Genomic DNA, 27,942 nt, shown 5'->3' with positions numbered 1-27,942 from the left:
ATGCAATCCTTTACCCGAGTTCCTCCAGCTGAGATGCTTTAGGATTTGGCAGTTTTGCTATGCCAGTGGGGTGCAAGATATACTACTGCAACAAAGCATTATTCACTACATGTGCTATATCCAAACTTGAGCTAAACTGGAGACTACAGTATAATAAATAACTCCATGGTCATCATATGTGCTGCATTGTATGTAAATTGTGTCTGTGTTTGTATTGGGCAATTTGTAAATAACAGAGATACTATGTGTATTTAAAAAAAATAATCTCTGCAGCATTTGGTGAAATTCTAAGGGCTCTCCCTCCTTTGCAGTTCTACTGAGAATTTTAATTTTAAAAATGCTTGTATGAACTCAGCCATGGAAGTGGTGTTATTAAGCACATAATGGACCAGAGAAAATTGAGCATTCGGCTGTGAATTCCATCTCCATTGATTTTTTTAGTGCTTAATGTGCTGTTACTACAGCTGTCTTTTGATCTAAACAAGGCAATATAGTGTGGCAGTCTCTCTCTCTCCCCTCCATCATATACTGTCAGTGCTTGTTTCTCTCTCTCTCAACCTTAATCATCAAAAGAACTGACTATATTTCCAGCTTTTTTTTCCTTTTTAGATGCAAGGCGTACGGACAAGGGAAAGGAAGAGAGGGAACAAGAAAAATACATCTGGTATAGTCACTTTGCACAGCAAGTAGAGCAGGTTTACATTAGCCAGTTACTTGGTCACTTGCCATGAGTAAAAATTACCTTTGTGAGGTCAGACAGCAGAACCTTAAAAAAGCTGGCTCATTTTAGCTACACATTACTGATGTAGGTACGGGTATGTATGGAGAGGCTGGCTAGTAACAATTCAAACACAATGAAGAGGCAGAGGCAATGAGGTTATTTGATTAAATATTGTCACAAACCTTTATTAAATATATACATAAATTTGTAATTAAAGTTGTGGGTTATAAAGGGGGGGGGGCATTCCCTACTGTTCCCTTATCTGAGGAATGTGACCTGGCTGTCTATGCTGTGTGTGAGTGCATGTTTTTGTGTCTGTGTTTCCTTCAAGTGCTGTGCCTATTAGCTGACCTCGTGAAGGATGATTATTTTTTATAGGAACAAAATACGGTTTGAGAAGTGGGAAAGCAGAACACGCCTACAAGCAACAGGAGAAGCGTGTTAATTTTCAGTAAAGCTGCACAAGAAATGCACATTTGTTTTGGCAAAAATTGTTATGGTAAAGGTCCTTAGAATCCTAACCACTATCCAATTTTGAATTTGGCCCAAACTCAGTTTGCTAAAAAAAGTCATAGAATTTCAGCAGTGGTGCTAAAAACTGGACAGGTGTCTGCTTAAGTCATTCTGCAGGGGAATCATGTTCCACTAGTTTAACTAAACAAGACAGAGGAGTATAATTCTTCTGTTATCATGTTTAACTGTTTGTAGAGAAACCTGAGACCCTTTTAGCAAACAAAACAAGTGTTTGCAAGATCCAGGAGTTTCCTCCCCCCCCCCCTCCTTCTTTGTTAGCATGAAGGCAGCAACTTTTCTTGTCTATTAATAAACTTTACTGACTGTTTTTTGGCAGATCACATGTTGGTTAACTCCGTGGGACTATGTCCAAAGAGTGTCTTGATTTATACTGTGATTAAGTAGGGACACCAGCATAGATCCAAGGTTTATGTTTGCATTTTAGGTGGTTTGGAACTGAAGTATTGTCAGGATGACATTTCTTTAAGCTGGCAAGAACACTGTGTTTATTTATGTTCCAGTAACTATCTTACGTGCAAAGGTCCTAGATAGTTCCTGATTAAGTTGTACTGCTAATCAAAGAGCTAATTTAATGATGGGGGTAGGGAGGGTAAGGTGCTGAAATAACAGACGTTTCTAATACTTTTTGGGAGTGGGGAGGATGAAGAGATTAAATAAGAAAACATCCATCATTTTATCTTTGAATGTTCATAATTCCTTTGTTATGACCTGATGGATTAAAAGAAACCAAATGATGGCAAAGTTTGCCTGAGATTTTCATCAGCAAGGAATAAAAAATTGTTTTTAAGTTGCCAGAAAAGTAAACATTCCACATTTGTCACATGTCAACGTACATATTTGCAGGTTATGCAATGCTTGTATGCATGCACTCCACACATGTAAAATATTCAAGTGCCAATCCTTTTATTTTGGAGTTGGACCATTGGTGTGAGAGTCGATCTCCATGGCAAAATACACATTTGCTGCCAGTACCACTGTCTGGGGAATAATACCACTGTCTGCTCCACTGATACCATGGTTGAGCATCTGAAGATGAGCAACCCATTATTGATAAGGTAAAGTAGGGCATGATAGTTCTGCCATATGGCTGGGCGTCCGCTCAGTCTACTCATGAGGTTCTTCCTGCAGTGGTGGACTGGGCAAAGATGATAACAAAGGCTAGGCAAAATGCTCTGTTGAGGTGAGGAGCCTTTTCAGCCTGAGGGCCACATCCCTCGTGGGCAACTTTCCAGGGGCTTCATACCATGGTGACCGTGACCAAAGGCAAAAGTTGGAAGCGTAACAGATGTTACTCTTGCCTTTGTACAGTAGACTACATTCAAACCATTCAAAATGCAGAGGTTTCCACACAGATAATTCTCTCTCCAGGCAAGAAATATGTGTTATCACAGTTCAGGGACACATTTAAGCCATGCAAAAGTACTCAGGGAGGGAGTGCAGGTATGCCATATCCCTCACTGGCTTTGATTAGAAGAGGCCTGGCAGGCTACACTTGGTCCCCCCAGGTCTGAGGTTCCCCTGCCTCCACATGCTAGATACTAGATGGAAACCATCTGTGTTGTAAAAAGCATAAAAAATGTACAGAGATCTGCAGATAATTTTGCATTACATTAATTCTGTATTGCACTTGCATTCCATTACAGTCATAATTATATTACACAGGCATCCAGGTTTTCTCTCTCTTCATAATATAATCTCATAATCATAAGTCTCAAACAAGAGTGAAGTATCCCTTAGAGAAATTATCTGAGCCAGGATAATATTGCCCACTAGCATAACGCAGTTCAGAATCTGAATAGTTTATTCAGGTAAATGTGCCTTCAACCAGACATCTGCATAAAAAGCAAAGCCTCCTTGTTCTCCAAAACTACAGCTGCACAGTGATGCAACACAAACAGTCGTGTGGTGGAGGCAATTGACCACACATTTTTTACCTTAAAAACCAATGTCGCATAATGCAACTTGTTTCAAGCCACTTATTAGAACATCTATATTCACCTTAAATCACATCCATGGTTCAGGTTACAGAAAAGCTCACTCTAGTGCTGCTGCAATATGAGATCCAGCAGGTGGTTGCAAAAGGGGAGGCTTTATCAGCTATGGCCTATTGATTATGGAATGGCCTCCCTGGAAAGGTTTGCCTTGAACCCACTTTAATTGTTAAATTATTTGGATTATGACCTGAGAGACCCAGGTTCAGATGGGGTGAATTTGGGCCAATCACTATCTCTTAGGTTGCATACACATTACTGGCTTAAAACGTACCAAGGTAATTTCCTCGCACAGCAGAAGCATTTCCAACGTACACTTCAGTTTTGTTGGGTGTGTTCTGTCACTGCTGTCTGTCCATGCCAGTGGGTGGGTGTAAATGGCTTCCTATGGTTTCTGTTCAAATCAGATTGAAGCTGGCTTCGGAGGAAATGCATCAAAACACAGTATTTCTCAAAAAAACTACAGGATCAAAGTGGATTGTGGCTAGCCGTGTGTACGCAGCTCCACAAACCAGCACTAGTAGCGTATGCAGCCTCTGTATTCTACCTGTGTGAGGATGAAATGAGGGGCAGAATCATGTTCACCACCTTGAGTTCCTTAGCGGAGGCGGGATATAACTTAACAACAAAATAATTCTAATGCCACGCAAATACTCTTATTTCACAGCTCTGCATTTGCAGTCTTTTGAGATTATGCTGTGATTTGTACCTGGCTATTAATTTATAAAGCTTTGTATTATTTGATAGCAATATGTGCTAAGATGTTGCTCCGTGTTATTACGTTACAATTATATAGTATTATATAGTTATAGTATCTGATATATAATAATATAGTATTATATAGTTATAGCGACTGATAAATCTACAATTGGCTATTTTTTTTATTTTAAAAAAGCCCTCTAAACGCCAGTACTGTAGTGTATGTATTCAGTTCAGTGCAGAGCCCTCCCCTGCTCCATTCACTAGCACGCAAAAAGCGTCCAAATCGTATATCCTTCTTACGTGTAAAATAGAGACACCGCCCCCTCCCGAAGCTCCGCCCTCTTTCCGCCCAACCGGAACTCGGTGCGCACGCGCCGCTCTAGACGGTCTTTCTCTATGGTCGTGAGGGGGGAAAGCTAAGCCGGAGAGGTGTTTTTGCTGCGCCTGCGTGTTACGCCGCTTCCTGAGTGGTTGGCGGCCGCGGCCATTTTGTGGATCTCTGGTTCCTCCTCTCCCCCCCCCCCGCCTTCTCTCGGTCCTAGTCTTTTGCTTCTGCCGGGGGCCTGGACGTAAAACGAGGGACCGCGGAGCTCTCGCATTTCGTTACAAACCCCCCCCCCACCACCCCACCTTCCCGGTTGTCGGAGCCTGCCGGTAGTCCCCTCCCCCCTCCGCGCGGTGTCCTGGGTCCGTCTGCGAGCGGCCCTCCTTCGCCGCGATGGAAGACGACGGGCAGCCCAAGACACTGTGAGTGGGGTTGGAGTGGGTGGGTTGAGCACCTGGGCGCAGGTGGGCAGACCGGGGGCGGGCGGGGGGCTCTGACAGGCGGGGTGGCGCCTCTCTGGAGGGGCCGAAGAGGGTCGAGGGGGAGGGGAGTCGTGGCAACGAGCGGGTCGGGGGGGGAGGAATGGTAGGCAATTGTGAGGTGATCGAGTAGATCTCTTTAATGGGGAAGGGGGTTGGTATGCCTCAGCCAAAGGGGGATTTGGGGGTGGGGAAAAAAGATAAGCATGCTATTGAGGGGAAAGACAGTTCATTGGAGCCAGAGCTACAACCCCAAATGGTTTTCTTTGCGACATGCCAGGAATTGTGGGGCTGGGGATCCTTTCCCCCACCTCGGGAAGGTTTTGGGAAACGTTTTCCCTTCTGTAGCTCCATAACTCCTAGGCCCTTGGTCCCTTGTCAGGGAAACGTCAGTCCTACGTGGATGTGGGTCCTGGGCCCTCCTGCCAAGGGGTCACGAATTCTCCTCTCGCCAAAAGGGAATTGGGAGAGGATGTAATTCGGAACAGAGCAAAACCTCTCACTCTCCGCGAGGCGCGGGGCTCTTCTGTGGGATCCTGAACACCAAGGCTGTTTGTTGTAGTCGTGTCAACAGGCTGGGTTGAACATATGTTGAGTTTGGAGTTCTGTGAGGCATGTGGGGGGTGGGAGCCTTGGGTCAGTGAGGCTTCCGTGTCGGAAATCGTGGCCAGTAAAACAAGAAGGGGAGAAAGGTCAGTAGGTAGAGAGGTGTGGATGCAGATATGGGTAATCAGATCCTCCGGAGACCTGATGCATATATTGGAGAAAATATTGCGGGGGCAGCATTCTGAATTCAAGAGAATAAAGCTGAATAGTCAAGTGAAAGGGATGTCTTTATGATTCAAAAACCTGAGTGAGGGATAAAAATTTATGTTCCATGAAATATAAGGTTCTTTCTGTATTCGTGAAACAGAGAGAATGTGTCTTAGGAACCATATGCTCACTGTACTAGAAGGCATATTGCAAGCCAAACCCTCTTTTCTTCCTTTTTGCAGAGCAGAATAATTGTTCTAAACAAAATGCTTGCTGTATTTCGATTGTGATCAAGTAAATGATTTTTGTTTTAGCTCTCATATCCCACCTCTGAAGTGTGAGAGGAGAGAGAAATGTGATAACCAGGCAACATTGGTAGTGGGGCTTCTTGAGCAATCAGTGTATAAATGAGGTCACCACTTCTTTGTCTAATGCATGTAAACATGCTTAAAACATTTTAAGAAACTACTGATGAAGCAGAAGCCGTTTGTTCAGTGCTACTTAAATTTTGAGGTAGTAAGCTCGGGAGCTAGCAAGTTTAGTGCTGTTAGCCATGTTGGAAGCATCATGTTGTAGGGGAAGGAAGCAAGTAAATACAAATAAGCAGACTTACAGTATACATAACTTGTATCTGACTGTTGAACTTACTTGTGGAAATAGAGAACATTGTTGTTATCCTCTAATGTAAAAAATTTAGTTGCTCTTGGAAAAATGTTGGATGCTTTATACAGTAAAAATTGAAGATAATGGACAACCTTTTATTTATTTATTTTTAAAAATATCACAAGATCTCAGGGCAGTTCACAAGATAAAATACAAGATAAAATAAAAACCTAATTTGCAATCTTACTCTAATCATTTAGCATTTCCCCCCTCTAATATTTTAAAACAACTTTCTACCATGGTCACTGGGAAAGTATATATTTTTTAAAGTTTGGAGTTCCTCAGGATTGTGATTATATCTTACACTGTACAAGTGTGTTTACAAGAACATGGGCACATGTTCATCACTTCTGTCCTGGACCATATCCTTGAAAGTGGAAGACAGCTTTTGTAGTATATACCTAGCTTTCTTGTACTGTACTGATTTTGAAGCTAGCTTCAAAATGTTCATTGTAATTAAACAGATTGTAGTTTTAATTTCAGTCACAATGAGTTGGGAGTATAATCTTTCTGTATGGAAATCATGACTCAGCTGCTGTCGTTCATTCAGAACACTTTTTGCATGTCTGTCTTCCCATCCTTTTCCCAGTCCACAAAAGTTAAGAAGTCAATCAAACATTATTTACTTGGCCACTTTGTCTCCACTCTGATTGCATGCTTGAAATCAACTCTGGTTACTCTGAATCTTTAGGAAACAATCTTTAACTGACTTGAGAGCCTGAGTTCAGAATGTCACTTTTGTGCATAGTGGAAGAGAGAAATGACAGGATGTGCCAGGGTGGTGGGATACTAAATATAACTAGCATGCAGCTGACAAATGTCCACTGCGTTATCTTTTTTTTTTAAAAGTTGAATAAACATTTGAAGTGTCAGTATTAAAAGGTTTTGTATGCTAGAGGATTGTGTGCACACATGCTTGTGAGACTAGAGCATAACCAGATGCTTGGTATTTTTCTCTTCTTGGCTACAAGTTAATCAAGTTTTTATCAATGAGAACAAGCAAGAAGTTTGGCAAAACTAAATTTATGTCAGATTTTACCAAATTTGCTTTGCAGGACTCCCGGTGATATAATTGATCCACCCACCCACCTGTGCAGGAGTATTTCTAATAGATTGAAAAGCTGGAAATCAGAGCTGGAAAAGTACCTAACTGCAGTTGGTGTTATCTTCATCCTTTGAACTTATTTGAATTTAAGTTTCACTGAATTCAGTGGAATTTACTTCTGAGTAAAGCATTTTTAAACTGCACATTGTTAGAAAGCATACAGAGGTACTTATTCACTCTCCCCTCTTGTAGCTGCCATACTTCTTGGAAACCTGGATCAGCACTATGAAGTCTTACCAGTTTGCTCTGTTTTCTGTGCCAAAAGAATATGTGCACAGCTGCCAAAGTTTTGCACTGTTTCCTTTCTTAAGAAACTGGAGTACAACGCTATGTTAGCTGTCTGCCTTTGGCTCACATTCTGTCTTCTGGCCTTAAGTAGAGAGAAAACGTGCAGCCATCCTTGTACTGTTTCACGGAACACTATAATGGCTACCAGTCCTAATTCCACAGCCTTGCAGAATAGTGATATATATATATATATATATATATATATATATATATATATGCTTTCGTAGATTTTCACGGGTACAGGAATGCAGGTTTTGGTGTCTTCGGGTGTCTTCCCGTGTAAGAGTCGGGGTGTCTATATATATGGTGTATGCACTGTGTTCAAATTCCATTCTGCTAGAAAGTTAGGATTTCCGTATGTGATGTAAGAGGAATTTAAAAAAAAATGCAATATGAATGAGTTCTTTTGTATTTAAAAATTGGCACAGTTTTTGTCAACTGCTCTGAAAGAATTCATGAACTATAATAGTTATGCTCTGAGCTATACTTTTGCAAGCCATTAATTTACTTTGTAATGCTTGTAGACGAGTCATTGATCTTTTTTTGCCCTGCAAGGGAGAATTTCCGATGAATCCAAATTTCTGAGAAACAGGGCTAGAAAAATATCAAGCATCTGGTTCTGTGGGTGCCTAAAAGATTTATGCCCATGAATGATGTATTGAAATGTCTTCTCATCTTTTATAAAAGTTATTTAAAATAGAAAATTGCCATTTAATATTTCGTTGTCTTAGAGACAACCTTGTGCTTAGGACACTTCTGTGTAAAACGTACAAAGCTTGAATGTCCTAGGGTCAGGTAATCCAGAGTTCTTCAACCTCCGGTCTCCAGATGTTGTTGGATTACCAGTCCTATTCTCCCCACCAAGCTTCGCTGATGGTCAGGAATGTTAGGAGCTGTAGTTGAGCAACATCTGAGGACACAAGTTTAAAGAAGAATGCAATTCCTAACAATCCTTCATGACTACATACAAGTCATGGAGTCAGTTCCTAACAATACTGAACCAAAAAGTTAATAAACACTTTAAATGTAGTGGCTCATATAATCTAGGCAGGGATTTCTTGCCACAACAAGGGTCCAAGATCCATAATGTCAAAGGTGTCAGTAGAGAACAAGAAATCATTCAGTAAATCAAATAAAAATAAGATTTTTAAGAGCTGTCCATTACATGACAGCAGGAGGCATGAAAGAGGTTCAAGGGCCATGGTAGATAACTTGTGGGCCCCCAGATGTTGGTGGCCCGATCTGCTTCAGCCACCATGGCAAATTCAACAACATCTGGGGAACCATGGGCTAATCACCCCCCTTCTTGGAGCTGGGATAATATTAGCATGACTTTGAGATGAGAGCAGGTGAATTCTTTTTTCTGTTTCCTAATTTAGTTTTAAAATTTATTTTCAATTTGTATCATTTCCCATTGGTAAGATAGTACTGACCAGGGTAGGCAGGAGGTGGAGCTATATCTGCTGGTAGATCTCTGGCTGATTTGCAGTGGATTGGCAAGGATTTCTAGCTTTTCCGGGGGTTTTAACAATAGCAACAACAAAATGACCCCTCTTCTCTGTTGAAATGAAAAAGGCCTTGGATAACCAGAAGCGGATTTTTATTTTGAAGGATTGTGAATTATGTCCTATTCTAGTACTCAAAAGAAATTACTGTACTCTGAATTCTTTAATTCTAAGTTAATGAATTTGATCCAGACTAAATTGGTTGACTTTACGCTCCCATAGCAATAATGCGATTCCACTTATTCATGATTAACTTGTCCCATTGATTTCCATGGAACCTACTTTCAACTAATTTACAAAGCAACTCAGACGTTTCGTTTGCTGGCCTGGAGTGAGTTTGAATTAGGCAGAGATGTCTCTCATCTGATTGAGCTGGTCCTCCATTGAATGAGTGGCTGGCTGGCTGGGAGGCCCACTGTCAGTACCTTTCATTGGCATGATGTTCTGTGGATGGAGGTGGAGCCGAACTGACCCAGCACCCTGAGCCAGTCTCATTGTCATTTCATAACCTCATTGGACCACATAACTACACTAGACTGGAGCAGGTGGAGCGATCAATTTTGGATCATTCTGCCCACCTCCTTCCGCTGCAGCTGTCATGAGTGACAGGGCTTTCGAGTGCAGCAGACTGCTCTGTGAAGCCCTGTCAGCAGGGGGTGGAAGTTTGGATTGTGCCCCTAGTCTGGATCCTGGCATATGTTTTTAGAACCAGGTTCTAGTTGGTGTACCTTGGGGTTCTAGTAAAAAAAACAAAAGCCTGGAATCTGTCCAGAGTGCAGACTTTCACTTTTAAGATTTATTAGCTGTTGTTATACATGATAAACTTGTTCTTCAAATGAAACATTTCCTAAACGTCTTAGTAATTTTCACATTGTTTACCAACAAATTCTTGTTTGTTTTCTGATGTAGAGGACACTGTATTACACAAATAATCTAGGTTTCATTTTGCTGGTTATAAATTGTATACTTGTATAACAAGTAACATGTACCACTAGTACACAAGATTTATTATGCCAGTTACATAGAGGTATTTAGGTACAGCGTTTGAGCCTAACAATGTTCACTTCCAAGTGAGGTAACTGTGCATAGAATTGTAGCCTTAGGTAGTTATGTAGTTTGAATTATTTTTCCCTTCTACTAGATGGAGGATGTATAAATGTTTTGTTTTACATGCAGCAACAGTACCTAGTATTGGAACCTATATATGTCAGAATATAAACTACTCCTGTTATCTATCTAGGTTTCTATACTATGCCTGTCAATGCAGCATAAGTGATGTCTCATGAATTAGGGAGACAGCCTATAGAGGTATAGTATATGCCTTTATTTCATTATTTATGGTTTTGCCAAGTTAATTGTGTATTCTTACAGTGTTCCTTAAGATTACAGTATTCATTCAGAATAGACATTTCACCAGTTGTTAAATGTATTCTTTAAAAGAAAAATTAAAAAAAATCAAAACTGATATTGAGCTTCTATAGGCTGGCTTCATGTTACCAACTGTTTTTCTCAGTTGAAGGGATTCATTCAAAAGCCAATATGTGATTCATGGGTAAGGCTTGCAAATTAGTCTGCATTGAATAGCCTCCTTACTTTTTCTGTTCATTTTCCATATGCCTTCCACTTTCTTGTGTGCGTGATTTTCTTTTTAAGTTTTCAAAAGTATCAGAGAAGATATGTAAATACTTCATATATATTGCTTTCCCTCCTAAATGATCAAAATGTTTCTGCTATTTCTCAGGGTACTTCATAAGAACAATGGGAGCTGGTATTACTGACCCTGTGTTACAAATAATGGCCAATCTTGAGGGGGAACGGGCCCTCAGCTGATTGTAATTTGCTCAAGGCTGGTCACTGAAATCATATTGTAATTAGATTTACCGTATTTTTTCACCCCATAGGGCGCATCTTGGTGTTTTTTTTTGGGGGGAGGGAATAAAAAAATAATTATTTCCCCCCCAGGCGTGGGGCAAGCCCGAGCTTTCCCCGGCCCCAGCCCCCAGAACAGCCTGCTATCCGCAAGCCTAGGGAGCCCGGTGGGAAGTCGCGCCGAGCTCCCTAGGGTTGCGCAGACCTGCGCGAAGCCTGGGACTCCAGGCAGCTCTGCGCAACCCTTGGGAGTCCCTAGGGTTGCGCAGAGCTGCATGAAGCCCGGGAATGCAGGCAGCTCTGCGCAACCCTTGGGAGACCGGCGCGAAGTCGCGCCGGTCTCCCAAGGGTTGCGCAGAGCTTCCTGAAGCCTGGAGAGCGAGAGGGGTCGGTGCGCACCGACTCCTGTCGCTCTCCAGGCTTCAGCGAAAGCCTGCATTCGCCCCATAGGACGCACACACATTTCCCCTTCACTTTTGGAGGAGAAAAAGTGTGTCCTATGGGGCGAAAAATACGGTAAGTCAGTGGCATTTATCTTACAGAACAGTTATGGAAAACATTTGGCCCTCTAGATACAACTTCCTTAACCCCTGGCCACCTGCCATGCTTCCTGGGACTGATGGGAGTTGTAGTGCAACAACATCTGAAGAGTCAAAGATTTCTCACATCTGTTATAGAACCTCCTGTGGTGTTGCAAAGGATCTCCTCTTGGGCACCCATTCAAAGTACCTTCCTGAGCCACAAGTACTGTCCCATGCCCATATATTCATAACCCCCCCTTAATAAGCTTTTTATTGGACATTGAGGCTTAAAGTTATATACAAATTGAAAGTTTGCATTGTATATAGTTGAGCCACATAAGGGTAGTATTTTGAGTTAGGGCCCTGATGACACCTTCAGAAGATAGCCTTGCCTCAGTTGTATGCATTCCCCACTGCTGTCACAGGGCAGAATTGGGTCTGATCTGAGTCTGATTACTTCACCTATTTGAAGCATGGAGTAGGGCTTCTGCCTGCCTCCTGCTTTCCACCCCAGCTGGCAGGGGCTGCAGAACTGAGGATTACTAAAGACTGATGTTATATTCACATAAAATATTGATGATTCATGGATCATGAGAAAAACTCTTGTACTTGTTAGCAGAAGCGATCACATTATAGTTGAGCAGGATCAGCCTTGTTTAATACACATAATATAGTATTTGTACTACAACATTTTGACAACTGACAATAAGGCCAGTAGCTTCTGGTTGTCATATTATTTAAAGGCAGACTAGTTTTATGGAAAGGTTGTTTAATTTGGACCCAGAGAGATCTCAAATATTCAGCTATTATTACCTGCTGTAGACCTAATTCAGGGGATCTCTGAACTGTAGTTCAGTGCTTGAGAGTGGGCTTCCTTACCCAATGTAGAGCATTTTCTGTCCCTGCTTTAATTGAGGTTAAGAGATATTTGAAACCAGTGTTAACCACCTCAGTAGCATTACCCACAGTTTTGCCAGGATCCATAATCTCCTTTCAACTTCTATTTGAAGTATGTTTTAATGGCAATTAAGTTGGGTGTGAGTGGAAAGTTGCTCTAGAGAAGGGTAGAAGCCAACTCCTGATCACCTAACCTTGGCTAAGAGATCCCCAGTGACATATCTGCAGTAATATTCTGCACTGCATATTATGATATTGCTGCTTTAGAAGTAGATTCAAAGTGGTATTAAGAAAGCTATTTGACTTACTACTATGGATTTTTATTAGGAGCAATAGTAGCATACAGGTAGTATTAGAATAAGCTTATTTAGTGCTGCTTTAATGGCCAGTGGTTATGGAAAAAAACTTTTTAACCCTTGGGAAATGGCATATGGTTTTTCAACCCTTGGCAGCATTTCATTTATTATTTCTTTACATCATGCCTTTACTCAAAGGAGGTCAAGGCAGCATACATAGTTCCTACTCCCTGAATCCTTTATGGTGACTTACCCATGGTCACCCATTGAGCTTCATGGCTGCATGGGGATTTGAATCTCTCTTTGATCCTATGTCAGTACTTAACCCAGCCTTCCCAAACCTTGGACCTTGGTGCTGTTGGACTCCAAGTGCCACCATCTCTGTCCTTCGGCCATGCTGGCTAGGGATAATGGGGATTGTCATCTAACTCTGATCCAAGATTGGGAAAGGCTGCTTCAACCACTCACTGCATTACACCACATTGCCTCTCGAATGAAGTTGACATTTATTTTTAGAAACCTGTTTAATTTTTGTATATGAATCGCTTGATTGTAAATTGTCAGCCCTTTCCTGTTCTGAAAGTATAGTTATTTCTAACAGAAGTGAAGAATTGTATCCACGTAAGTCCTACTTAGAGTAGATCTTAGTCATAACTATGTTCATTATTTTCAATGGGACTATATCCAGATTTTTCTGAGTGATGTTTACCCCTTGGAAGGCGCCCATACAGAACCAGCACACTATTTAAATTTCCTTGGGTTAAATAAAAAAACTTACAGACTCTGATGCATGCAAGGACTTTTTGAAATGAAAATGGCACTCCTGTACATGCACTAATTTCCATTTTAAAATTCTTGTGCCAAACCTTTTGAATTTTGGCCTTTAGAGGTCCATTTGTTGGATTCTGTGGAGGTATCTTTTGAAAACGAAACTCAGGAAAGTACTGGTAGCATCCATGACTCCTGCACATGCCCATCTCTGAAACTGTAGCCTAGTTTTCCTGTGCTCCACAAGAATTAAGGCAGGCATGGGAAACATGTATCTGGCCAGATGTTACTCAGCCCTAGCTCACCACCTCTCTGGCCATTGGCCATACTGGCTGTGGTTGATTGGAGTTGGAGTCCATCATCATCTGGAGGGCCACAGGTTCCTCAACTCTGGGTTAGGGTTTATCTAACAAAAAGCAACATAACTGATCAGCATACTTGTGATACTTCAATGACAACAATGTTAGTACTTACCAGTATTTGATGAATACATAGTAGAGTTTTAAAAGCTGTGGACTACTTAATAGTGCGATCATAAAGTTTATTAACAGGTGCTATATTTTCTGCTTACACAATTGATAGCTGATATTTCAATAAATTGCACAGATTATCCTTTGAGATGAATGATGGGATTTACATTACCTTTTCTTTTGTCTATCTAGCTATGTAGGAAATCTTTCCAGAGATGTGACTGAAGTACTTATACTTCAGTTATTCAGCCAAATTGGACCCTGCAAAAGCTGTAAAATGATAACAGAGGTAAGACTCTTTCAGTCTAGTCTATGTCAATATTGTTTCATTTTAAAATTCAAGTAATTATTGATCCTGCTACCTAAAACATTTCTATTAGGGCTGCAGCAGTTAGTGATTGATTGATTGATTAATTGAATCAAAAAAATCTTTTGAAATGTGCCTTTTAAACATGCACTACATCTTTAAAATATTATTTTTAAAATTTTTAGTACATAAAGTGCAGAGGGAGGCACAATCTTGCCTTTTCTCCTGCTCAGGAGGAAATGCCTCTTTTAAAATGGTGTCCATTAGCTATAAATTATATAGATTATTTATAACTATATAGATTATCTATAAACTATATAGGATGTTCTTTTCTGTGAAACAATTGTATGCAAATGAATTCATTTTTAATCAATTAAAACATGCAGTTAATAACTAAGCTTTCTTTAATTGCATAATATGATACAGTTATTGCTCTGACGGAAGGAACTTAAAGGATTTAGGTAAATGATTCTCAGGTCTGGGAAACAACAGATGTAAGTTATTGTATGCAATAATAGTTGCATCTGAAGTATGTATGCTAAACATTTTTATTTGAAATACTTGAGATACATGATATCTCTTGTACCATATTGATAATCACTACTATCCTTGTTTCATCAGGATAATCAAAGTATGTTCCATCAGTTAGAGTCATAACTTCACAAACAAAGGCAGTATATTAAGCTTTGACTGTTCTGGGATTCATTGTGCGACTCTGAGCAAATTCAAGATCTGTCTTCCCTGAGTGATGCTGTAAAAAGAATAGGTCCAGGATTTTAAAGCGTTATCATGCAAACACCTTTATAAATCATATATACGCTACAATATGCATTGTTGGTCCTAGATACTCTGCTGATCTTTCTTGCTGCCTGCTGTGCCCCCACCCCAATGCTTTTCACCACTGCTGAATATTTATCTTGTTTCACTAAAAGGCCACTTGAAAATAAAGAGGAATCAAAGTCAGGCTCTTTTCGGACCCAGAAAAGATAGGTCTGCATGCCATTCCTATTTTACACCCTCATTTCTGGCTTTCATAGCTTCAGGAAAAGACTGTGCTTCTGACATGGCAACATACCTTACATTTTGATGAACCATTTTATTGTTTTCCCTTGCTAGATTGTTTGTTTTTAATAAGTACTTTGAAACTACACTGGACATAATCCAGCAAAAATTACTGAAATCTCATTGAAAATAATAAAATGGAAATTAGTCTTGATCAACTTTTGCTAGTCTCATTGTGTGTCTGGTTATTCAGTGTCAGTGAGCTTACTCACTGCCAGTGAGTTTACTGTTTCCCAGAGTGGACATTATTTTTGAGCCCTGCATTTGTTGGAGTTGCCCCAAGCAGAATTTTGGAATTACTTTCTGCTGTCTGTGCTCTAGTTTTCAATTCCAGGGGCTGAGGTATTACACATTTCCTATTGATGGGGACATCTCCATTGACAAAACTCTCTGCAGGCATGACAGGGAGTCTGCAGTGGTGCAAGGGCCATCCTGCGGGCAGGTGTCTCTCTCTTCTACAGTTTTAGGTCTTCTGGTGGTGGCAGATATATGATGTGTGTGTGTGTGAAGTCCATTTGACTTCCAAAACATTCAAAAACCAAATTGCGGCTTCTGATTGGCTGCAGGAATCAGAAGCCGCGGAAGCCCCATTGGACGTTCAGGTTCCAAAAGAACGTTTGCAAACCGGAACAATCACTTACGGGTTTGCGGTGTTCAGGAATCAAAACGTCCAAGTTCCAGGGCTTTCAGGATCCAAGGTACAACTGTATTTTACTATGTTTTATATATACTATAAGCTGCCTTGAGTGGCTGGGTATTGTTGTTGTTGTTGTTCCCCCCATCTGCAGATTGCTAAGTTAGTATATTTTGCTGTAAGACCCAAAAGTTCAAACTTCTAGTCTGTATCTTGGTCCTGTTACCTTGTAAAAGTTGCAAATATTTGTTCATCCACCCCAAATAATCTGGACCCTGGGAATTATCGGTGCTTGAGGTGCTACATGTGCATAACCAACTCTCTCTGTCTAGCTACAGGAAATTGACCCCAGATCAGGCAGAATTTTTTCCTTCCATAACCATCATGTCTGAGAATTCAGTTTTTCAAGATTATGTGAATGAATGAGCAAACTGTAAAGGCTGCATAGCCCAATCTAGTAAAGGCAGTCTTTATGCCAAAACAGACATTTGTGCACAGGTTTTTTCTGGATCTAGTCGTAAGTGTGCAAAAGTGTGATAAACACTGTGTGCATTCAGTGTCCTGTTGGATAGGTGCTGCATTTATACCCACCACATAGATAGCTGGCTGTGTCAGTTTTGACAGCACTAATGGCCTGTGAGTGATTCAGCTATGCCTCCCTCCCCCTCAGCAGGTGATCAAGAATATTTCTGCTATCAGTACTATCCATTGGGAAGAGAAATCAGTGTGTGCTGCTCTGGTCATGCAGCATTGCTATGTGCTGCTGTCTAGTTCAGGGTCACAGCAAAATGTTATATCTTAAACTGATAGTGTGAAACAATGGACAACCATTCTTAAGGTTACTTTATAAGCGTGTGTAGTAATACTTCCTTTTCTAGCTTTAAGTAATATATTTTCCTGGATTTTCTTCTCAGCAACCCGATAGCAGAAGGGTCAACTCTTCTGTTGGATTTTCTGTTTTGCAGCATACAAGCAATGACCCTTATTGCTTTGTGGAATTTTATGAACACAGGGATGCAGCTGCTGCATTAGCTGCTATGAATGGGAGAAAAATTTTGGGAAAGGTACGTTGCAAAAAAAGAAAGAAAGAAAGAAAACAAAGAATGACACATAGTAAATGAAATTAATAGGTTAATTTATATAATCCATGGCAAGCATTTTTGACCATGTTCTTACTTAGAAGTAGCTTGAAAATTAATATTGGTTGCTGTTATTATTAGAATAAGACTGTATCTTGATTGAATTTATGCATGTTTATGTTTGTACTGATTATGTTTGTACTGATGTTTTTCTTTTTTTCAGGAAGTAAAGGTTAACTGGGCAACAACACCAAGTAGCCAGAAAAAAGATACATCAAGTAAGTAATGCTTGTAACAGTTCTACCAAAATCAGCTATTAAAGTACAGTGGCACCTCTAGTTGCGGACACGATTCGTTCCGGGGTGCTGTTGGCACCCCGAAAAATCCACAACTAGAGCGGTCCTTCTGCGCAAGCGCGGAACGCGATAAGAGCGCTTTTGTGCATGTGCGAAGCGCGCAGAACACTTCTGTGTACGCACAGCAAAACCTGGAAGTATACACTTTCGGGTTTGCCATGTTCGCAAGCTGAAAAGACGCAACATGAACCTAACGCAACACAAGGTATGACTTTACAGCTGAGCTCATGCACTTACTGCAATTTGATTTTATATAGTAGCTGAATTATTTCGGTTTTATAATCTCCATAGATACTCTTTGGCTGAACAAGTTTAATTGCTGGTTAAATGCAGATGTGACTTGGAAATTTAAACACAAGATTGTTTGAATTGCACCCCTGTCTACACTGAGAACTAAAGTGCTGTTTAAGAGATATATATTTAATTGGTTTCTGCTTTCCCCCAGATCACTTCCATGTGTTTGTGGGAGATTTAAGTCCAGAAATAACAACAGAAGACATCAAGTCAGCATTTGCTCCTTTTGGTAAAATATCGTAAGTATCCTAGTTTGTATCTTAATTCACTAATACAGAACAAGTCATAATACATGATTGTATTTTCTTCTTCAAGTTAAATGTCTTTCACTTTGCTCGGATTGTTTCTTTAAAGTCTTCTTGATAATGGGCAGTGGGTGGGGTACAGTGATCTTGTGGGTTTCTTTGCATTCAGTTATCCCCCCACAAAAATTAACAAGGTCTCTGCATCAAATCAATTGAAAGCTGCATGCTTTTAACACCTGGTATGTTTGGTGGTGAATGGGTTACATTGCTGGCAAGAAAACTATGTTTTGGGTCTTGGAATTTACATAAAGTTGTGTGTTAGATACATCAAGGTTTCTTACTCATCTGATAATTTTGTAGATAGTGTTGAACTGCAGGCAAGTTATATAAGGTAGTGTAGAAAGCAATAAAATCTAGTGTACATTTATCATTTTGACAAGTAGTGGTGTTATATTTAGAGTTCATGCATTTGGAAATTAAACCAAACGTTTTGGTAAGTTTAGCAGCTTTCGTTTGCAGTGGTGCACAAGTGTGCCCTTCTAAAACAACCTTTTATTTTTAGACAGTAGAAATTGGGAATAGATTTCCAAATAACTATAGTTTTTTAATTGAACATTTTAAGCATTGCAAGCGTACCTGTTAAGTGCTATAGCATGTCTGTCTCTTTTGTTGCATAATCTAGTTTCTTCAGAGGTTTTCTTCTATTGTTTTCTTTGTCCTTTTAACAACACCAAAACAAAACTTGAACATCTTGTGTTACTTTACAGGAATATATTTCTGCTTAAAAAACAATCTTTTCTATATACAATCTGTACATATTTTCAATTGAAACGTAAATCTTATTTTGTCTATTTTGTTTACTTTGCTTTTTATCTCAATGTGGTAAGTAGTACTGTTTGCGAGCAAATATAAAAAAGGTTGAATACAGGTTGCTTTTCTCAATCTTTATTTATACCTGAGACCTGCAGTTTTTCTTAAGTCCAAGTCACAATTAAAAGTAATAGCATTCTGATTATTTTGCAGAATTGCTCATAAGAATGGACAGGATCTTGAAGCTAACTGCAAGGAACTGTGCACACTGGAACTCAGTTGTAGATTTTTTTCTCATTTCTATTTATTCTTATTATACATTATTTATATATACATATCTTAGTATTTACATTTTAACATTCTATATTCAGTGCAGTTCTATATTTCCAATCATTTTAACTTACTCACTAAAATTTATGTGTAAAATTTGTTGTTTTCGTACTGGTGTGCTTAGCATTGTTGTTAGTTTTATTCTCCTTTCTTAAATTTCTGAAAATGTCAATTTTTCAAAATTTACAGCTGCCCAAACTCCAAAATGATGGTAGAGAATTGACCAAGAAAAATAAAGAAATCTGTTAACAGGCCATGTATGCCTTTTAATTCCTATTTTTTTCCTCTTTTTCAATTTTTTAATATTTCATATTTTATATCACTAGGCAGAGGGCATTTATTTAGAAAATGCATGGTAAAAATAGTTAGAAATGTTAGAGTAATTTATAGAACAGTAAAGAGGACCCTAGCAGATAGAGTATTAGAAAAGGAAACTTTGTTCCTTTTTTAAAATTTCAAATCTGAACATAGTTGTAGAAAGTGCAGGTTATATGGATAGGTTGCATGTTTATTACATGTTATTTTTTGTCCTACTGCTTTTTTTCTAACAGGCAAAGAAGCAATAGGGAGAGTTGAGGAATGGTTATAGTTATAGGGGTTATTGAGTTTATAATAGGGAAAATTATGCTCACAATACAGTGTGTGTGGTTCCTTTTAGTTTTTATTTTGAAAATATTTAATGTTTTCCTCATATAACTGTGCTTCTCTTCCCAGGGATGCACGGGTAGTTAAAGATATGGCAACAGGAAAATCTAAAGGATATGGCTTTGTATCGTTTTATAATAAATTGGTAAGCAATCAAAAACCTTGCCACTTGTTGACACTGAATGTGCTTGAGGTGTTAATATAAAAAGGCATGTGAAGGGCAACTTTCCAAATCCTTTAATTCTAGTACAGTGGTACCTATGGTTGTGGACGGGATCCGTTACAGAGCTCCGGTCGGATCCCGAGGTTTCTGCAACCGGAGGTGCATGTTCTGCGCACACACGCAGTGTGATAGAGCGCTACTGCGCATGTGCGTGGGGAGAAACCCAGAAGTATACTTCCGGGTTTGCAGTGTGTGTATCCTGGAGGATACGTAACAAGAGTGGCACGTAAGTAGAGGTACCACTGTGCAGAGACATGGCCCAACTTTCTTCTGCTATAAGGAATACTGTTCTGTGGAGGCAGAAATGCTCCATTTCATGAGTGGAATTTATCTTTGCTTGGACCTGTGTGCACAAAATTTGAGTGCTCTGTCTATTAAGGAAGCAATTTAGCAATTCTGATACCCTTATCAGTGAAAGAGAATGAAGCATCTCTCCATTGGTATCTAGTGATTTTTAAGAAGTGTGTTAAGTAGCAACAGAGCACCCCTGTACAATACTTCTTCAGTAATCAGAGCTTCTTGGACTATGTATGTACAAAGTTTCAGATTTGCAGGTGTTTTTGGTTCTGAAAACAGAATCTGTTTTGCTTTGTCAGGATGCAGAAAATGCAATTGTGCATATGGGTGGCCAGTGGTTAGGAGGTCGACAAATCAGAACTAACTGGGCAACACGGAAACCGCCTGCCCCTAAAAGTACACAAGAAAGTAAGTGAATAAAAGGAGGTCAGCTGGGGTGTATTGATAAATGTGAATCATTTCATTGTTATGAAATGGAAAGATAACTGAAAAGCAATTATTTAAAGTGTCATTTGTCTTTCAGATAACACAAAACAACTGAGATTTGAAGATGTAGTAAACCAGTCAAGCCCTAAAAACTGTACAGTCTACTGCGGAGGAATTGCCTCTGGATTAACAGGTAGGGATCACATTTCTCTTTATAACAAATTTATTGATGCCATTGATCATAAATATTACTAACAGAAAATGTTACTACCTTTAGATCAGTTGATGAGACAGACATTTTCACCTTTTGGACAGATTATGGAAACAAGAGCTTTTCCAGGAAAAGGCTACTCATTTGTGAGGTAGGACAATTATTACTGTTTATTTGTGTCTTATAAGTAGTAACTTATTTACAGGATAAAACATGAAAATGTTATCCAAAATCTACTGTCCTTAAAGAGAAAGGAAGAATTGAACCTTTAAAAGAAGACATGGAGTTGAATTTAGAAGTAACTTGTTTTTGTCAAAAGAAGTGATAACATGTTGAATGGTGTGGGTGGTGCTCTTCATGTATTTTTTAGAGTTTAGGACATCTGTGTTGGAGGTTCTTGAACAGCTAAATCACTAAATCCCTGATGGCTGAGGATTCAGGTTCTGCCTTATCTGCCATTGGACTTTTATTTTCTGTTGAAATTTAAGTTTGTAAGTTCATCTGGAAAGGGGCATGCCTGATTCATTTGTGTTTGTTTTATAAAGCACACTGTGCACTGGTGCTGTATTAATAGCGATCATTTTTGCAAGCAAAGAAGTTTATTCTTCTTACGTCCTTCTCTGCACTTTCATGCAGCAAAATACAGAGCAGCTTTTGCCGGCCTGGTGTCCATATAGTTTGGGCCACAGCTCAGCTGGAATTTGTGGGTTAGGAGCTGTTGTCTGAAACATCTGGGGGGCACCTGGTTAGGGAATGATTCAGTGGACAATAGTATATGTTAACTGCGCCATTTCTGTACATATGTTGGCAAAATCTGACTTCATGTTTTGTCTCATAGGTTTTCAACTCATGAAAGTGCAGCACATGCCATTGTTTCAGTAAATGGAACTACAATTGAAGGCCATGTTGTTAAATGCTATTGGGGTAAAGAATCGCCAGATATAAGCAAAAACTTCCAACAGGTAATTGGGTTGTTTGTATAGTGTTTCCTACAGCCTCTGCATGTATCTCTCTAAGTGATTGAAGTTAGTGCATGAAATCTAGAGGTGACTGCACCATTTGCAAACTGTCCTATTGAAGTGGAAGGTTGCAGTCAACCTGCCCACAGTGTGTGTACTTTGCCCAGTTTGCTGAATGCGTATATAGGTCTTAAATTACTTGCCACTAAATTGCTAATTTTAGTTGATGGAGTCTGTGTCTATTTATATACTCAGTGTGCACTCTGTTGCTTCAAGTTTATTTAAATCTTAATCCTTTTTTTAATCCCTAGGTGGATTACAGTCAGTGGGGACATTGGAGTCAAGTGTATGGGAATCCACAGCAGTATGGACAGTACGTGGCCAATGGGTGGCAAGTGCCATCTTACGGAATGTATGGACAAGCGTGGAATCAACAGGGATTTGGTGTGGAGTAAGTAATTCGTTTCACTAAAATTACTGTTGGCAGACACTTTTCTAAGACAGTTTAAACTCTGATCTGGAATCTTTGCCTGTGCCTTACTTAGCATCACTTTTGTTCTTGGTTAAGGAAATCTTGGTTAAGGAAATCTACTGTCTTTTAACTCACCTCTCATACTTTATATTAATGCTCATTTTCAACCTTGATGAAATGGGGGACATGAGGGTGATGTGTTTGTCTTCAGTACTAACTACTGTTGATCTATGTAAATCAGCAGTTGTGAGCCTTGGGTTCACACACCCTGCAATTTTCATTTAAAAAATGAACCTTGGTTTGTTCAAACTATAGTTTGTCTATGGGCCGGGAGGTAGGAAGAGAGCACAACAAACCTGACACTCACTGTTTTTTATTTTCTCTCATTAGGTCTGAATGTACACGTAGTAATAAAGTCAGTATTTTTAAATGTAATTCTTTACAAAGTGAAACTATATTGATTTAACCAAAATATCTTTTGAATTCCCAAGTCATGTTACAACATTTTAGCATCTCTCAGTTCTGGAATTTGATAGTTGCAAAATACAACATGCCCGATTTCCCCCAGTAAATAATTCAATCCTTTTTCTTTTCTTTTCTTATTTTAAAATCAAGTCAAACACCATCTGCAGCCTGGATGAGTGGATTTGGTGCCCAGCCTGCCCAGGGACAAGCAGCTCCTGTAATACCCAATCAGGCTGGATATGGTATGGCAAGTTACCAAACACAGTGAGCTGGGACTCTGTTTAGAAGTGTGATTTCAAGATAGGTTTCAATTTCCAGTGATTATTCTGAAGCCTGGAATATAGACATTGGCAGGGGGAGGGAGGAGAGAGAATATTTATTTTGAAAATTGAAAATGTTTGGAACCTTTAGCACAGCATTTGCTTTGGTGAAGGACACAAATGTCTTCTAGTTATGCCTTTTTAACTTTTTTGTTTTCATGATGGATATGAACATGTTTTCTTTATGTACAAAATTTAAAATAAAGTCAATAAAGACAGTTCTGACTACAAATGTTGGTATGTTAGGAAGAAATATTTAACAGCCTGATTCTTAGATTACCATTCCATTTTTTTTGTCTTCAGTGTTTTACATCACAGATTTTAAGAAAAATGACATTAAAGATGCTTTTAGTTGAACAGTAAATCCTGACGTTTTGGCTGTGGACCAAACATTACATCAAAGAAGACAGTGTTTTCTTCATTAACCACAAAGCCATCATTCAGAAGACATACTCATGGAAATAGCTTTTTTTCCACAAATTATTTTTTTCCATATGTTTGAAGAAACTGAAGTCTGGTATAAATATTTCAGTCTTTGCTGAAAAACAGTGCTATCTGCAATACTTGAGCAAACACTTGTTAACCACATTCAGGAGCATATTAAATCTTTCCAGATCTTGTTTGCTTGAAGTGAAAAAATTTGCATTTGATTTTGGGGAAGCAGTTTTTTCCAAAGTATGGTGCTTAAGCAGTCATACTTGTACTTTTACATAAAAGTTTGTACCTAACTGCAATGTTGCAAAAGCATGCTCAGAGATAGAAGTAGCAATGTAATTATTCAAAATAATACTTAATATGCTCTGCTGCTATATTTGCAGTAGATTGACAAGAATGTGAAAGACTGACACTTCCAAAGTTGGCTACTATGTAAAGTGACATAACTATACAAAGAGCCTTAATTCTTCAATACCTTTTGTCACTAGAAACCTGAATTATTTTGCTTTCTGTTACTCAGTATGTAAATATTTTGGTTGACAACCTTGTATACCTACTTGACGGTTCCTATAAGTTGTATAGTAACTGAGTGTTAAAAAAAAATTGGGGATGTTTTTTAAATCTAGAAATATTTAGCCCAAGAATTTTTTTAACCAGATTGTTAAAATACCTTATTTTAGAAATTCCTCAATGTGCCATTTGGTTAACAGAAATGCAGTTGAAACAAGTATACTGAGCTGTGGCTTATTCTTAGTTAAAATGTTTTGGGGGTTTTTTTGTTTTGTTTTGTTGTTTTTTTTGTATTTTGGGGTGGCTTGCATGTGACAAACCTGTACAGAGGCTGGGTTGTTTGTGCACCGAGTATTACTGGGATAAATCATGAAGTTGTTCAAATGGTATACTTGGGTTATTTCTCACTTATTTTGTGGATACACTGACACAACTGCCTCAATAAATTTTGAGTTGAAAACAAATGTAAGTTAGATACAATAACTGTGTGTGTTACCTGCTACAGCTAGGGGGTGCAGATGTTTCATCTCTGAATGCACTGAAGCACTCCACTTGGATATATAGTCCGCTCCAGTGAATAAACAAAATAGACTTGCGTTTCAGTAGACACCAATTCTAGAAAAATACTAATCCTGAATAAGAAGTGGATGTGACAAAAGTCCCACATTACAGTTTTAGAACAATTTGAAAATGCTTCATGTGTTCTCTGAGACTGTTAAGTGTTTTTTCTTCTGGGCAAACCAATTGTCTTGTTACTTGGATTACACTGAATAGGAGACTTTTTGCTTTTGTTTCAAGGGGTGTCAGCATTAGCAGCAGGGAAATCTCTAAACCCTGTGCTTTATCTGAAATATTCTTCAGGTGTTCTGAATTTCTGAATTGTGTTAACCCTGGGAAGATAGGGCACAAACTCTATTGTTACAGACTACAAAATCTAAGAATATAGAATTACTTTTTTTAAAAAAATGCTACTCCTGCTAAATAACATTTTGTTCGTCATTGAATCCATGCTGTACGTGGACCGGCAACTGCTTCCCAAAGGAATTTTATCCTCTGGTTCTGTTTTACAACATGAATGTAACAGTAATCAGAAAAGTAATGAAATATAATGTCTTTCAGGAGTGATGCATGTTACATAAATGTGTTTCCCAAGTCTGTATTTGGTTTCAATAGTGTACCTCACTTGGTCTTATCTTAAGGGCCTTACCGTGCAGTTTTTAGCAAGTGCATGAATTGAAGATGCAGAAACCACTAAAGGTAAAAGTTCTAGATTAACATACCAAGGTGGAACAGTTTTTTTATAGGGACCTTTTTTTCCTTCGAAATTAAATCGTTTTCAATTTTACTCCAGCCACAATATACTTCATGGGTTTTTTTAGGCCAGAGAGCTGTAATTTGTGAGTTTTCTTCTTTAACCACTAATGGTTGTATTCTTAAATATTTCACCAGCACAGCTGTGGGGTGTTGGGTTTTTTTGGCACCCAAAAGTTTTTATGCTACATTATACTATATTGGAATCTAACCAGAGATCCACCACTGCCCACCTCACACCACTGGAATGTGGAATTCTGATGAAAGGAGCACGATGCTATCCCACATGCATGCAATGAGCCAACGTTTTTAATCAACATCCTTCAACAATTTTTCAATAAAGCAAAATCTGATTTATTCTGCATTCTTACATATGCTTTCCCTATAACAATGTAGCCTTTCCAGTGTATTGGGAGTTTACATATATTTTTAGTAGCATTCTTAGTGTTTGCGCCAAATATGAATGTAATTAATCTCATATGTTCCGCTGGAGTATTAGTTAGACAGAATGGAAGTGTTTTGTTTTTTCTTTGCATAGAACAATTCTTTTTCATTCTTTCCCTCTTCTGATGTTTAGACTACAGTTACCATCATCCTTGGCCATTGGTCATGTTGACTAGGGCTGATGTAAGTTGTAGTCCAACTACATGTATGGGGCAACACAGGGTCGCTACCCCTGCTTTAGCCTAAGATAAGAGCCTTGCTCAAGAGATAGAATCTAAGCTGCACATTTAACCTGATTCTTGAGGTAGGGCTTGCATGCATACCGTGGGAGGAATTCAAGGTCTTGCCATGTCGGATCGCTCAGCAAAAGACTGTCTGATACAGAAGGTAAGTTATGTTTGTAGGCCTTAGCACAGAATGAAAAAAAAAATCATTCTTAAATGTATCTTCATAGATACAGGAGAACAGATAAACTTCTGAATTGTGGTACTTAACACCACTCAGCTGATAAGTCTTCAAGTATTCTAGTACATTATTGTTTGTGGCTACATTAAATGTTCATAGTTCCATGAAATTCTAAAGAGTATATATCTGTGCAGATTGATTGAAATTCTGTTTAAGCATAGATTATACTGCTATTTTCTCACTTAAACTTTGGTACTTAGTATCCAGCATAGCTTTTGAAACATGGAAAATACTGAAGGAAATTCTGCCTAATCTGTAAACAACTGTCCAAAAAACATATATACAAAAAAAGCACAACCCTAAGTGATGTTTAATGAGCGATCTGGAATGAAACGGCATTGTTTATTTTTGGAAATAACAACAGCAACTAGGCTCTTGCTTATCCCATACTGAACTACTTCCTCAATTTATGAAGAACTAATTTCTTGCTAGAACTAAAAAGGCTGCCATCTGATCCCTTGCACTTAAAGCAAAATTATTGCAGCTGACAGAGTATTAATTTGCCATGGGGCTCCTACAGAGAACCTGTTTATTCAGCATTCATCCTTATTTTCTTGCACGAAGCTTATGCAGTGGTTGGTCTATGCCTGGTCTTTATGGATAATTCATTCTAATTGATTCACAAGGCAGTCATTTGATCATCCATCCTGATTTGCATATGGGGTGTTTACACACCTTCCTGTCAGGGATTTTCGTAGCATTGTAGAGTTCATGTCATGCTTTTAATTGCATTTTCCCGACATGTTCAAAACTAAAAAGTCCAGTGGGATGGTTGTGCTAGGACACTTTAATCCACTTTAAGTATGCAAACTCTAAAGTTGTGATTGCTTAAAGTTGCAGAATGCTCCAATCACCCTATCAGAATACTGACAGCCTAGAGGCACCCTTGGATAAGTATTGGTAAGTTCTATAATTTAGTACTAAGACCCAAAGACCATGGCTTCTATTGAACTTGAGGTGAGAGAGCAGCTATGTTACATTACTTCAATTTCACTGGATAACTAGACAAAGGGGCATAATTTGTGCCTTGTAGTTGGTAGGGATAAAGTTAGGAAGCATTTCACAATCTGGAACGCATCACTACAATATATTGTTAGAGCCACTAATTTAAAGATCAATTGTTGGATATTACTCCACGTTAAATGTTATGGGATAGTATACTTGTGAGCAGCAGGAGCTGAGGGAACAAATATTTCCATCACACACACAGCTTTATAGAGGGATTAAGCAGGCCACTTTGCTTTCAGGGCCCAAAATGTGATCTAGTGCATTTGTCATTGCAAGGATTCCCAACTGAACTCATCTGGCAAAGTTGGCATTTGGATGCAGGTTAAAGATTATGATCCAGGATTTAAAGAACTTTGAACTTTGCTACATGCACACAAGCACTTTAGATTTATGTCTATTAAATTACAATACCTATTTTGTACCACATCACAAGCTGTTTTTGAAATGGTGTGTTTACCAAAAAAGAAAGAAAAAGAAAAAGTTTTTGACATGGCATTGAGGTCAGATGTTAAATTTGTTCCGCTGGGCTCATGCCTCCTGAAGCAGTGTTTTCAATCCTGATCTTAAATGGTATGTAACCTATTTGTGGTTAATACCGAATTCAGGACTGTATGCATAGGATACTAGGTGCTCTATCTCCATATTTAAATATGCATGTGTTTTCCACAGAACTATTCAGTGTCTCAAATAAAAAATGGCCAAAGTGAAATAAACTGAGTTAATAAAACAATGAAAGATGCTGGAGTA

General features: G+C 39.0%; 1 protein-coding gene across 4 annotated transcripts; it reads left to right on the top strand.

Moving 5' to 3' along the window:
- Window positions 1–4,410: 4,410 nt before the first annotated feature.
- Window positions 4,411–24,431, top strand: TIAL1 (TIA1 cytotoxic granule associated RNA binding protein like 1). Of its 4 annotated transcripts, none has more exons than XM_082223708.1 (14): window positions 4,414–4,695; window positions 10,307–10,374; window positions 14,080–14,176; window positions 16,856–16,954; window positions 17,193–17,247; window positions 17,771–17,858; window positions 19,719–19,794; window positions 20,469–20,577; window positions 20,693–20,788; window positions 20,873–20,957; window positions 21,645–21,768; window positions 22,077–22,216; window positions 22,853–22,944; window positions 23,326–24,431. In XM_082223708.1, exons 3-14 carry the CDS (start codon window positions 14,165–14,167, stop codon window positions 23,376–23,378), a joined length of 1,029 nt encoding a protein of 342 aa, XP_082079834.1. In that variant the 5' UTR covers window positions 4,414–4,695; window positions 10,307–10,374; window positions 14,080–14,164; the 3' UTR covers window positions 23,379–24,431. The 4 variants fall into 4 exon arrangements, with proteins under 4 accessions (XP_082079832.1, XP_082079831.1, XP_082079834.1 ...); XM_082223707.1 differs by having other exon boundaries at window positions 4,415–4,695; window positions 16,805–16,954; XM_082223706.1 differs by lacking the exon at window positions 10,307–10,374 and having other exon boundaries at window positions 4,411–4,695.
- The last annotated feature ends 3,511 nt before the right edge of the window (window positions 24,432–27,942 follow it).

The sequence above is a fragment of the Podarcis vaucheri genome, assembly GCF_965113315.1.
Source record: "Podarcis vaucheri genome assembly, chromosome: 5".
NCBI classification, from domain to species: Eukaryota; Metazoa; Chordata; class Lepidosauria; order Squamata; family Lacertidae; genus Podarcis; species Podarcis vaucheri.
This window is presented reverse-complemented; position numbering and strand designations above follow the sequence as displayed.